Raw genomic sequence first — 12,722 nt, forward strand, 5'->3', positions numbered from 1 at the left:
GCTTCCATTTTGTTCTTATTCCTTATTTTCTGACCCGCGGCACTGCATCCACACACCCACCAATCCATCTGTCCGACACATTCCCTTGTTTTCACAACCTGCGTACTCTGTTCCCCTTCAACCACTCCCCTTTCAAACCGCATCCACCTGACCACCACCACTCCTTCCCCTCCCCTCTTCCTCCCCCAAGCCGTGGAGGGTAAGCTAATCTTTGTGTGCCTGTCCTCATTATAGAGTTAGCCAGCTGCTAGTTACAGTCACTTTTCATGTTCTCTGAGTCATTCAGTCATTTTCTTCACCAGAGAAAAAAACGGGGAAAAAATAGAAAACAGTTGTTATTAATGGAACCGTGGTTATGAACTGCTGGTTAGAGATAGATTGCATATATAAAACATGTTTTTAAAAATGTGCAAGCAATACTTCTGGTGAAGAAAAATTTGATGTAGATATTATAGCACATGTCAGTAGATTTGTAGCAAAAGTCTAACACTGTGTCTAATGATCGAAGTTAAAATGATTAGCTTCTCAAAGGTTTGATGCATCAAAAACATCTACCTCCAAATCTGAGTTATTGTCCACCATCATTTGGAAAAACTTTTATTATTTTTATTGCCTTACTTTATTAATGAAAACTTTCAAATTGCTTAAGCCTTGCTTTAACGTCTCCATAGTAATTGCTGCACCACGACGTTTAAAAATGTCTCGTAGCTTAAACACAGTTACGTTGGTACCTTAAATCTGTAAAACAAGGTACAGCGTTTTAATTGGAAAACACCATAAAACGTTTTCAAATGGTTCGAATTAAAAGGGTTTTTTTGTATAAATGCCCGCCTTACACACAGCAGATGTGCAGAGTGTCTGCTTAGTGTTAACATCTGTATTAAAGTCACTTAACAAAGAGTTGAGCTTCGAGTTTGTCACTTAACAACCATTCTGTACTAACACGCCTGCTGCTCACTGTAGAAAAGTCAGTTTCTCATCATTAGCTAGAAATGTTTGTGTCTAGAAATTCTCTAGTTTATCTTTGCATATACTGCCACCTACAGCTGAATGTGTGAAACTACCATCACTTGCCTGACCATGGCAGAAGAAAGAGCTGTGGCCAGTTTGAGTGATGTTAGTCGTTGTTTAAATATGTATTTAAAAGAAATAAACTAAGAAAAAAATAGCAATGAATTGGAAACTTAAGTCTTTTTGAGTAAGTCTCACTCCGGTCTGGTGGTACAGTTGCAGCCTCAAGAGATCAGCCCACCTCCCACCGCCAACTTGGATCGTTCCAACGACAAAGTGTATGAGAATGTGACGGGACTGGTTAAAGCTGTGATCGAGATGTCGAACAGGATCCAGCCCGCTGCCCCGGAGGAGTACGTCCCCATGGTCAAGGTAGGGTGAACATCACAGTTAAGATCTTCAGACAACCTTCACTGTTATTTACACTTTGTGTTACACTGGCAGAGTGTGAAAATTGAGAAAATATTAGGGTGTGGAAGAGCCAGTTTAATACTACAAATGTGAGACTTATGATTATATATGTTTATTGTCATAGGAAGTGGGTTTGGCTCTGAGGACTCTGCTGGCCACAGTGGACGAGACGATTCCTGTGCTGCCAGCCAGCACACACAGAGAGGTAAAAAGAAACTCCTGTGATAAGAGAAAACAACTAAAAGGATTCAGTGATAGGTTGAAAACTAGATAAACTGTCTTTCTTTTGTTTTTGGAGTTATTTTTGATCTTTTTCATGGGAGTTTCTTAATTTCTTGTCACAGCAACTACTTATTGGCGAAACATTGTTTATCCAGTCTTGTACACTGAATCTTCCTTCTTAAAAAACAAAAGGAATGTCTGGTCTTTGTCTGCTACGACAGCTTGAGTAAGGGTTTCCTTATGTAGTACTACTACAAGGCATATTTGCTAACGACACCGTAGTGTAAAAGGTAACGTTGTAGCTAAGGTTTCCATAGAGACAGAGTGCTTAAAAAATAACCCGTAAAAATGTGTCTCCTGTCCCGCTGAAGCCGATGCAACTGAGGTCCACATAGATGTGAGAAATGTACCCTAACAGGCAAAGCACCTGTGTTGTCATTTTAAAGCCACTTTTGGTATTGAAGTAAATACATTTCTTTGATCTTCTTCTTTTGGAAGTTATCATTTATCATCTGATCCTGACATTTTCTTTGTCTTTTCATAGATTGAAATGGCCCAGAAGCTGCTGAATTCAGATCTGGCTGAGTTGATAGCGAAGATGAAGCTGGCGCAGCAGTATGTCATGACAAGGTGAGGATTAAGGCGCAGTTAACGCGTTAACTGCGCGTTTTCTTGATTTATTCTTACGTCGGGGCTCATGTAATAAAAACTGTGTCTGTTTCGACAGTTTACAAAAGGACTACAAGAAACAGATGCTAATGGCAGCTCACGCCCTCGCAGTTGACGCCAAGAACCTGCTGGACGTCATCGACCAATCACGGCTCAAGATGATCAACCAGACCCGCCCACATTAGCCCGGGATCTAACCAACTTGGCGGTTTTTGATGCAGTGAATCCAAATGCAGGACAGGGAAAGAGGGCCCGGGAGTTTGGTAGTTCTCGGGAATTTAATAAGAGACTGAGAAGGATCGGCAGGTGGACAGAGTGATGAAGGTCTGACGTGGAAAACCGATGAACAGCAGACACGACAAACTGAAACAATCAGCCCCTCCCCCCTTGTTCTCTCTGGAAAAAAGTCATGTTTTGGCCAACTTTGTGTTGTTTTGTACTTCAGTTGTATTATTGCCTTTTTGTATCCAGAGAAACCCTCTTCTGTCTCATCACATATCCTCAAAAAAAAAACCCTTTTTTTCCAGAATCACTCGTTACTCATTTAAATCTTTGAAGATTCAAATAAAATGTTTGGGAAGCTCACTTGAAGGACTGGACAGGTGTTTTTGGTGAATGGACCCACCAATCTTTGCCACGAGAACACATGACTGACACTCCACAAACGCAGGAGGAAGCAACTGGAACTGAAGAGCCTGCATGAGGAGGATGATGAAGATGATTTCATAAAGTTCTTTAAACATGCTTTTATATTATTATTATTGTGGTTGTTGTTGCTATGTTCATCCCTGCAGTATGCCTCTGTTTTCTTAAACTTTATATGAACAAAAATGATTGATTTACACCACGGTTGCTCATAATTTCATCTCTTTTTTTCACCCCACTCTAGACTTCTTTATCTCAGGCATCAAGATACAGCATAAACATTTGAGTATTAAAAAAATGCAACAGCTATAGGTCTTTTTAAATATAAAAACTGCTACATGCAACTTTTAAAGTTAACTTGCATAAGTAAATATACAAAGAAGCTCTATTTTTAACACATTTCTGAGGCATGAATTGTTAGGAAATAATAAATATTGGAGAGGGGAGAACAGGAGGGAGGAGTGGAAGGGACAAATGGAGGGAGGGTAGTTTTTAAGTTACAGTGGAGGTGCTAATAATACTATACAGCTGCTTTCCCTGTGCCAAATGAACATTTCACTCAAAACATTGCTTAACTGTGGAATACAAGAACAAGTTTAGCAACAGCTTAACTGTTGTTTCTCTGCTTATCCTCTAACATTTTGATTGGTTTGTATATTAAAGCTCTCTGTACCATGCCATCAGTCGGGTTGTTTCCTCTTTGTCAAACTTTCAGGTGATTAGTAGAATATTTACAGTCTTTGTTGCACTCTAGTTGTATCTGTAACGCACCAAGAGTTGTTTTAAATTAAGGGTGTCAACCTCATTTGCAAGGGTTTGGTCACGATCTTAAAATATGAAATTGTTATCCTGTTTTACTCCCCCACCTTTCTACCTCCCTCCACTGCAGTTATTTATACCTTTTTAATCTTCTCTACTTCTGGTCTATCTATTCTTCCCCTCACCTTTGTGTTCCTTCTCTCCTCCCTCTCATCCTCTCGCTGTTCCCTCTCCCCTGAGGTGAGCAATATTCTCAGGAAGGAGACAGTTGTACAGTTGCTAAACCGAGCAAATAAAACACTGTTATTATTGAAGCATTTCAGGTTGTTGTCTTGTTTTGTCTGTTATTTGTTTCACTGTCTGTAAGATAGCAATACATATTTTATGCATACTGTAGATCTATATGGGAAACTCATGTTGGGCTTTTTGGCTTGTAAAGCATCGAAACACTCAATAATTCAAGTAGAGCTCCTGAATGAAGGCTATTTAGGATTTTTTTTAATTTTTTTTTTTTTTTTGCCATCCATAAGGCAAAATTTCAGTCCACTTCAGTCATAACAGCAGTACATCATGGGAAACCCAGAGTAGTTTAAGGGTATTGCAGCATAATTGAGGTATAGTTCAGGGTCCCCTAATCCAGCCATAAGTATTATTTTTATCAAAAAGGAAAGGTTGAATTTTAAGTTATCTCATAATTTCATCTTACAAACTCATACTCAGATTTGAGAATATAACTTGAAATTTTGAGTTATTAAGTCTTACTTTAGTAATAAAACCTTAATAATAATAAAAAACCTTTAATAATAAAACCTACATTCTTTTCAGTTTTTTAGCGTAAATGAGCTCAGCATGGATCATAAATGAAAATAACATGGACTGTAGGTGAGCTTAACCTTTGGCAGGTTAATAGTTAACCCACCGGCAACAATGGGTGCCGTTTTAACCCCATTACATTGACAAAATTAAACATATTGTGTGTAGGGGAATTCTAAGGAGTAAAATGCATGAGGTTATTTGGGAATTAAATTAGTTAATGTGAAGACAAAGCTAAAGTTCATGCTGATGGCATGGTTTTGATGATCTTAGAAAAGTTGTCAGTGCTCTTGGATCATAAGTCGTATTGCAAAACCTGCTAGACAGTACATGATTTTAAAAAAAAAAAAACTGGTCACTGTGTTTTGTGACTTCAGTTGTTCTTAGTTTGGTTGTCGCTGTGAGTGGAAACCAAAAATGTATAAAACTTGTTTCCGCCCGGTTTCGAACCGGGGACCTTTCGCGTGTGAGGCGAACGTGATAACCACTACACTACGGAAACTGCTGTCAGTAGTCCGTGCGCCACCTGATATAAAATATTGCAATATATGCAATCAGGAATACGATTTTTTTTTGGATACACAAGTTTAGTTCGATACATTTGTGGATTTCCCTACTACCTGGTTAACTTCCGGTTGTGTGACTCTTTTAGCAGGGCAGGCACGAATACTTCTGACTACTGATGTTACGTCTGACGCTGAAGCCCCAAGTGGCAAGTAAAGCTTAAAGCCTTTGTCCAGGCTGCCTGGTTATGTGACTCGAGCAGTTCATAAGACGGTGAAATTATGGGGGTTTTTTTTGCGTGTATTGGATCTGAGGTGATTTTGAGGTATCACCAGCTTGCAAGATTGTAAGCAGATTATGGACCCACCAAAGAGGCGAAAAATATTAGCATTTAAGGAGCATTTGGAGAGGACATTCACCGGGCTTCATCATGCCATCACTACTTTTGACTTGAAGTAAAATCTTTTGAATTAAATGTATATGCCGAACTGAAAGCCAATGATCTGAAAGCTTAGAGGTCATTATTTATTCAGGGTACTGACATCATCTTTAAATTGTATTAAAAGCCATCTCCACAGTCTTAACGGTCTGACTTAAGATGACCATTGATCAGTAATAAATCCACATTTACCCAACTTATCAAACTGTATTTTCAAGACAAGCTGTTGCCTTTCTCCTAAAAGCTTACTCCAAATCATGAAGTCTTCTACCATTTTTGCACTATGCATAAACATATTTTATCAATTGGCTGGTCAAACTAATGAGAATTGAAAGTAACTGAGAATGAAAAGTCAAATCTTGAGTATAATTTGGATGATCATTGTATTCAGCTTTTACAAAACTGACCAAGAGTTCAGTAGTTGCAGTTTTTTGTGTGAATTATCAGCACACAGCTTGCCATGGCATTAGGTTTATTGCCTAAATTGAATGTGCTGAAATATAATTTCTCTCATGTCCAGGGAAGTGAAGTCACTACAAATCTACAGCCTTAAATGTCACTTTAGGTTAATGTGCTGACAAATGCTGCAGATTTAAATTGTATGTGCAGAATTTCTGTACATAAAAAACAAACAAAAACAAGAGACAAGGAGTCATTTTTTATACTTTTATTGTGTTTTTGTATAAAAAAACATCTGTTTTAGTCAAAGAGACCAAAGCCCATGTCGTCGTCTGACTCCTCGGACTCTTCCTTCTTCTCCTCCTTCTTCTCCTCCTCCTTGGCTGTAGAGGGAAAACAAGATGTAGTTAAGTCAAAGATGACTACACAAACTAAATTCAGAAGAAAAGAAAAAAGTAAATTTGATTTCTGAGGTACATGAAATCTGAACTTGAAGGAGAAACTCAAAAGTGGTACAAGCCCAAGAATGCATTCACATTATTGTTATGTAACTGCAAATGTAGCGCTGGGAAATGCTTTGTTTGTACCTGGGGCGTCACCAGTAGCAGCAGTACCACCTGCAGCAGCAGCGACTCCAGCGGGGGCTCCGCCGCCAGCTCCAACATTGCAGATCAGACTGCCGATGTCGATGCTGGACAGAGCCTACCAAAGAAAATTCACAGGTTACGTCACTTTATTCACATGTCCAGCGCTTGTTATAGAGATCAGTGTATTTAAAAGGCAGGGCATCAAGCATAACTGCTACCTACCATGCCTAAAGACTCTTTACAGCAAGTGTAGTATGTTTTCTTTCTTCCTTTTTTTTTTTTTTTTTTAAATTTTAGTATGTTCATAATTTACTCATTCATTGAACTTTCTTTAAGTGTCAGCACTGTTGCATCAAGACATTTATTCCAAATTCATGTGTTTACTCATACTGGCAACAACAGGAACAATATTAATGCATTCAGCCTGACATAACTGTTTTTAAAGAGAAATTTGAATGTAAATACAGACCATTAAAACACACAGAAAGCAATGAACAGGTCTGTTTCACTACAGCACGTGCAATCAGTAAGTCTCCTTTATAGCCACTTAAATTTGTATTGGTTATAAGAGTTATTGGGATACATAAAAACATGCAGATCTTCAGATCTATTCAGTGATATGATTTCAGAAGTGTGTTCGCTCACCTTGGCGAACAGACTTGGCCAGAAAGGCTCCACAGTGACTCCAGCAGCCTTGATCAGGGCATTCAGCTTGTCCTCCTGTGGACAGACAAATAAATAACATAACAGCCACCATTATTAAACTCTACTTCACATGTTGAACCACTTTTGGGAACCCCTTTTGCTAAAATATGAGCGATGACATATAAACTGGTGTTCTATAATGTGTTGAAGCAAGCACTTTCAGTGATTACAAATATAATTTAAGAAAACATAACTGAAACATGTCCTCATTCCACTTTCTCAGGTAAACATAATGTGCGTGAAATCATACACTGGTGGTGACAAGCCACATTGTAGACACAGCTGACAGAAGCCATGCTGCCTGACACTGGCGCCACCGGGCCCTCTGACGACCACCACCAGTAGGCACACATGGGGTTAGTATCTTGCCCAAGGATATTTGGCATGTAGCCTGGGATCGAACCACCGACCTTCCGGGGAGTAGGTGACCCGCTCATGCAACAAGCTCTAACAATAACAACTTTGAACGGTGATGCCAACACTAAAAAAATAAAGAAATGTTGTAAGAACACAAGACTGAGCTGTCCAGCTAGAAAAACGCGGCGTAGGAATAGCAACTAGCATGACGCCATTTTAGCCAGTTCGCGGACATAACTGGCGTTTGCCCGATACATTAATATACTGGTTTATCTGTAAACTTTAATGTCACATTTTTTGTATTTCGGGATATTTAACCCCAGAAAAAAAATGTTTAAGAACGACCACCAGCTTGCAAGATTGTAAGCAGATTATGGACCCACCAAAGAGGCGAAAAATATTAGCATTTAAGGAGCATTTGGAGAGGACATTCACCGGGCTTCATCATGCCATCACTACTTTTGACTTGAAGTAAAATCTTTTGAATTAAATGTATATGCCGAACTGAAAGCCAATGATCTGAAAGCTTAGAGGTCATTATTTATTCAGGGTACTGACATCATCTTTAAATTGTATTAAAAGCCATCTCCACAGTCTTAACGGTCTGACTTAAGATGACCATTGATCAGTAATAAATCCACATTTACCCAACTTATCAAACTGTATTTTCAAGACAAGCTGTTGCCTTTCTCCTAAAAGCTTACTCCAAATCATGAAGTCTTCTACCATTTTTGCACTATGCATAAACATATTTTATCAATTGGCTGGTCAAACTAATGAGAATTGAAAGTAACTGAGAATGAAAAGTCAAATCTTGAGTATAATTTGGATGATCATTGTATTCAGCTTTTACAAAACTGACCAAGAGTTCAGTAGTTGCAGTTTTTTGTGTGAATTATCAGCACACAGCTTGCCATGGCATTAGGTTTATTGCCTAAATTGAATGTGCTGAAATATAATTTCTCTCATGTCCAGGGAAGTGAAGTCACTACAAATCTACAGCCTTAAATGTCACTTTAGGTTAATGTGCTGACAAATGCTGCAGATTTAAATTGTATGTGCAGAATTTCTGTACATAAAAAACAAACAAAAACAAGAGACAAGGAGTCATTTTTTATACTTTTATTGTGTTTTTGTATAAAAAAACATCTGTTTTAGTCAAAGAGACCAAAGCCCATGTCGTCGTCTGACTCCTCGGACTCTTCCTTCTTCTCCTCCTTCTTCTCCTCCTCCTTGGCTGTAGAGGGAAAACAAGATGTAGTTAAGTCAAAGATGACTACACAAACTAAATTCAGAAGAAAAGAAAAAAGTAAATTTGATTTCTGAGGTACATGAAATCTGAACTTGAAGGAGAAACTCAAAAGTGGTACAAGCCCAAGAATGCATTCACATTATTGTTATGTAACTGCAAATGTAGCGCTGGGAAATGCTTTGTTTGTACCTGGGGCGTCACCAGTAGCAGCAGTACCACCTGCAGCAGCAGCGACTCCAGCGGGGGCTCCGCCGCCAGCTCCAACATTGCAGATCAGACTGCCGATGTCGATGCTGGACAGAGCCTACCAAAGAAAATTCACAGGTTACGTCACTTTATTCACATGTCCAGCGCTTGTTATAGAGATCAGTGTATTTAAAAGGCAGGGCATCAAGCATAACTGCTACCTACCATGCCTAAAGACTCTTTACAGCAAGTGTAGTATGTTTTCTTTCTTCCTTTTTTTTTTTTTTTTTAAATTTTAGTATGTTCATAATTTACTCATTCATTGAACTTTCTTTAAGTGTCAGCACTGTTGCATCAAGACATTTATTCCAAATTCATGTGTTTACTCATACTGGCAACAACAGGAACAATATTAATGCATTCAGCCTGACATAACTGTTTTTAAAGAGAAATTTCAATGTAAATACAGACCATTAAAACACACAGAAAGCAATGAACAGGTCTGTTTCACTACAGCACGTGCAATGAGTAAGTCTCCTTTATAGCCACTTAAATTTGTATTGGTTATAAGAGTTATTGGGATACATAAAAACATGCAGATCTTCAGATCTATTCAGTGATATGATTTCAGAAGTGTGTTCGCTCACCTTGGCGAACAGACTTGGCCAGAAAGGCTCCACAGTGACTCCAGCAGCCTTGATCAGGGCATTCAGCTTGTCCTCCTGTGGACAGACAAATAAATAACATAACAGCCACCATTATTAAACTCTACTTCACATGTTGAACCACTTTTGGGAACCCCTTTTGCTAAAATATGAGCGATGACATATAAACTGGTGTTCTATAATGTGTTGAAGCAAGCACTTTCAGTGATTACAAATATAATTTAAGAAAACATAACTGAAACATGTCCTCATTCCACTTTCTCAGGTAAACATAATGTGCGTGAAATCACACACTGGTGGTGACAAGCCACATTGTAGACACAGCTGACAGAAGCCATGCTGCCTGACACTGGCGCCACCGGGCCCTCTGACGACCACCACCAGTAGGCACACATGGGGTTAGTATCTTGCCCAAGGATATTTGGCATGTAGCCTGGGATCGAACCACCGACCTTCCGGGGAGTAGGTGACCCGCTCATGCAACAAGCTCTAACAATAACAACTTTGAACGGTGATGCCAACACTAAAAAAATAAAGAAATGTTGTAAGAACACAAGACTGAGCTGTCCAGCTAGAAAAACGCGGCCTAGGAATAGCAACTAGCATGACGCCATTTTAGCCAGTTCGCGGACATAACTGGCGTTTGCCCGATACATTAATATACTGGTTTATCTGTAAACTTTAATGTCACATTTTTTGTATTTCGGGATATTTAACCCCAGAAAAAAAATGTTTAAGAACGACCAACTCAGACATATTGGCTGAAATATCCCGGGTAACCTAGGACACTTACAGTGACGGTAACTTCATCGTCGTGGAGGATCAGAGCGGAGTAAATGCAGGCGAGCTCGGATACGGAGGCCATCGTAGATGTTAGATTTAATGTTCGTAGGGTCAGATGCCTAAGATTGACGGTGCTAGTCGCCGGATTGCGGGCCTTAGCTTCTGGTGAAGAACCGAGCACCTCACGCACGTTAGATTCCTACAGCAGAAAAGGGAGGGCCGAAGGGGGGGAGCTCAGTAGATATACTGTGCGTCAGGGAGCGTGGTTCTGACGTCACGACGCACAAAACGACGTACGATAGCTTTATGTTCAGAAGACTTTATTTTATTTTTAGAATAGTAATACATCGCTGGTAAATATTATACATAAAACAGTTAAAAAAATATCTTGTATCTAGTCCCACATTTTGAATCAACACCGAATGAAGGTGAGGGGGGGGGCATGGGGTGACCTGTGCCAATGGTTCAGCCTTTGGGGTCGCTGCACCTCCAAATCATATGACTGACATAAGATGACATAGATACAAGCTGCAGCCAAGCTGAGTCTCTGCTTCAACTTGTGTTGAAAGTTCAGACTTTAAACTATACACCAGGTTATTTTTTTTGATTGATAGGCCACTAAAACCAGAGAATGGTGGATTTGATGTGTCGGTCCACCGAGTTAATGTGATCTGTGAATTGTGGTACGAGCCTTTCACCAGGGAGGATATGAAAAGTGGCAGGTTAGCCTTCTTAGACTGAAAGACTAAGGGAAAGACCATCTCTGAATTGAGGAGGGGGCCTAAGGGTACATCTTTTGCCATCTTACAATGCTGTGATTGCAGCCATTCCCCAACTCTCTGTGAATGGTACTCATAGCCATTGATCAGTGGTCTTTCATCAGTGGGCTTTGGTCAGTGGTTGTTGATCAATGGTCATGAGAATTTGCATAATTAAGATTAAGGAACTGGGCAGCACGGTGGCACGGTGGTTAGCACTGTTGCCGCACAGCAAGAAGGTCCTGAGTTCAATTCCACCATCAGGCCGGGGTCTTTCTGTGTGGAGTTTGCATGTTCTCCCCGTGTTTGCATGGGTTCCCTCCGGGTACTCCGGCTTCCTCCCACCGTCCAAAGACATGCAGCTTGTGGGGATAGGTTAATTGAATAATCCAAATTGCCACTAGGTGTGAATGTGCAAGTGAATGAGAGTGCGAATGGTTGTCTGTCCCTGTTTGTTGGCCCTGCGACAGACTGGCGACCTGTCCAGGATGTACCTCGCCTCTCGCCCTATGACAGCTGAGATAGGCTCCAGCGACCCTGAAAAGGATAAGCGGAAGCGAATGGATGGATGGAAGATTAAGGAACTGACCTCCCAGCCCATTGTTCCTTCAGTGGGCTGGTTTCAGTCATTATGCAAATGTACTGTTTATCAGCTGAGACTGAAGAAGTCACTTGGATGAGTGACGAAACGTTTCTCCCACAAAACGCTATGTCTAGATGAACAGAATCAACTTTTTGGAGATTTACTTTCCTGGATGATTGAGAATGTATCAAGACCATCTTGGGGTATGTGTTAATTGCGGAGGAGTGCAGGAGTACTGTATTTATAGAAACACTTAACTACACTCATAGACCTTACAGCAGCAGTGTACCACATTGCAGAGAGCTGTACTGTCTTTTCCTCTCCTGCAAGGTTTGTGCACTCTTTTTGATTGTGGTGGTTGTGTGATTGAGCTTTAGGCCATGAATCGATGGCTGGACATATTCCATCAATTACAGCAAGTTGTCCTGGTACTGAAGCAACAAAGCAGCTCCAGAACATCTGATTGGGACCCACACCCAGTTCCACACCTTGGCTCAGGCGATTAGAGGATCATCAGGGGGTCTTTTTGTCCCTCTGTGGGGGGATACTCCCACTAGGTTTATATCTGGGACTCTCCACCATTTGACCTTAGAACTGAAGAAGCTTCTCGGATGAGAGGTGAAACGTCTTCAAGTAACTTAAAGAAGTCCAGACGCTTTTCTTTGCAAGCTCCTTTGACTACGATGACCTGGATGACTGAGAACCTTCACAGACATACTCCAGAACATCATACTACCACCACCATGTTTCACTACTGGTATGCCATTTTTCGGAAAAGCTATGTTAGTTTTATGACAGGTGTAGTGGTTCTGAAAGCTTCCAAAAAACCTCATCAGTCTACAGAATATTTTCCCAAAGGTCTTAGAATCATCCAGTTGTTTTCTTTTTTGCCAAATGTGACTGATACTCTGTTCTTTTTGGTCAACAGTGGTTTTTACCTTGGAACTTCCTCATGGATGCCATTTTTGCCAAGT

General features: G+C 40.2%; 3 protein-coding genes and 1 non-coding gene across 9 annotated transcripts in view; 1 reads left to right on the forward strand and 3 right to left on the reverse strand.

Moving 5' to 3' along the window:
- LOC146493185 (focal adhesion kinase 1-like) overlaps positions 1 to 4,034 on the forward strand; it is a 63,956-nt gene extending 59,922 nt beyond the window's left edge. For all 6 annotated transcript variants that reach the window (XM_085148089.1, XM_085148090.1, XM_085148091.1 and 3 more), the window contains 4 exons: positions 1,228 to 1,383; positions 1,547 to 1,627; positions 2,189 to 2,274; positions 2,372 to 4,034. In XM_085148089.1, coding sequence (XP_085004215.1) covers positions 1,228 to 1,383; positions 1,547 to 1,627; positions 2,189 to 2,274; positions 2,372 to 2,498 — 450 coding nt within the window. In that variant the 3' untranslated portion in view covers positions 2,499 to 4,034. The remainder of the gene's footprint in view (positions 1 to 1,227; positions 1,384 to 1,546; positions 1,628 to 2,188; positions 2,275 to 2,371) is intronic.
- Positions 4,035 to 4,959: 925 nt separating this feature from the next.
- trnav-cac (transfer RNA valine (anticodon CAC)) lies at positions 4,960 to 5,032 on the reverse strand. The gene has a single exon. It is a non-coding gene; the product is annotated as a tRNA-Val (tRNA).
- A 1,093-nt stretch (positions 5,033 to 6,125) lies between these two features.
- LOC146493188 (large ribosomal subunit protein P1-like) lies at positions 6,126 to 7,215 on the reverse strand (the record flags this gene model as incomplete). Its single annotated transcript, XM_085149464.1, has 3 exons — positions 6,126 to 6,255; positions 6,460 to 6,574; positions 7,105 to 7,215. Coding segments are annotated over 3 exons (309 nt in total), but the record flags the coding sequence as incomplete, so codon positions are not given.
- Positions 7,216 to 8,628: 1,413 nt separating this feature from the next.
- On the reverse strand, positions 8,629 to 10,630 carry LOC146493189 (large ribosomal subunit protein P1-like). The gene is made up of 4 exons (XM_085148096.1): positions 10,418 to 10,630; positions 9,607 to 9,681; positions 8,963 to 9,077; positions 8,629 to 8,758 (listed from the first exon to the last, which is right to left on the reverse strand). Exons 1-4 carry the CDS (start codon positions 10,487 to 10,489, stop codon positions 8,676 to 8,678), a joined length of 345 nt encoding a protein of 114 aa, XP_085004222.1. The 5' UTR covers positions 10,490 to 10,630; the 3' UTR covers positions 8,629 to 8,675.
- Between the last annotated feature and the right edge of the window lie 2,092 nt (positions 10,631 to 12,722).

The sequence above is a fragment of the Neolamprologus multifasciatus genome, chromosome 22 (genome assembly GCF_963576455.1).
Source record: "Neolamprologus multifasciatus chromosome 22, fNeoMul1.2, whole genome shotgun sequence".
NCBI lineage: Eukaryota > Metazoa > Chordata > Actinopteri > Cichliformes > Cichlidae > Neolamprologus > Neolamprologus multifasciatus.

What these genes read in the sequence shown, in the direction of transcription:
- LOC146493189 (XM_085148096.1), bottom strand. Translation starts at nt 10,489, where the DNA reads ATGGCCTCCGTATCCGAGCTCGCCTGCATTTACTCCGCTCTGATCCTC. An exon ending in ACGATGAAGTTACCGTCACT is followed by an intron (nt 9,682 to 10,417) that starts GTAAGTGTCCTA and finishes GTCTGTCCACAG; the next exon opens with GAGGACAAGCTGAATGCCCT. An exon ending in TGCTACTGGTGACGCCCCAG is followed by an intron (nt 8,759 to 8,962) that starts GTACAAACAAAG and finishes TTCCCTCTACAG; the next exon opens with CCAAGGAGGAGGAGAAGAAG.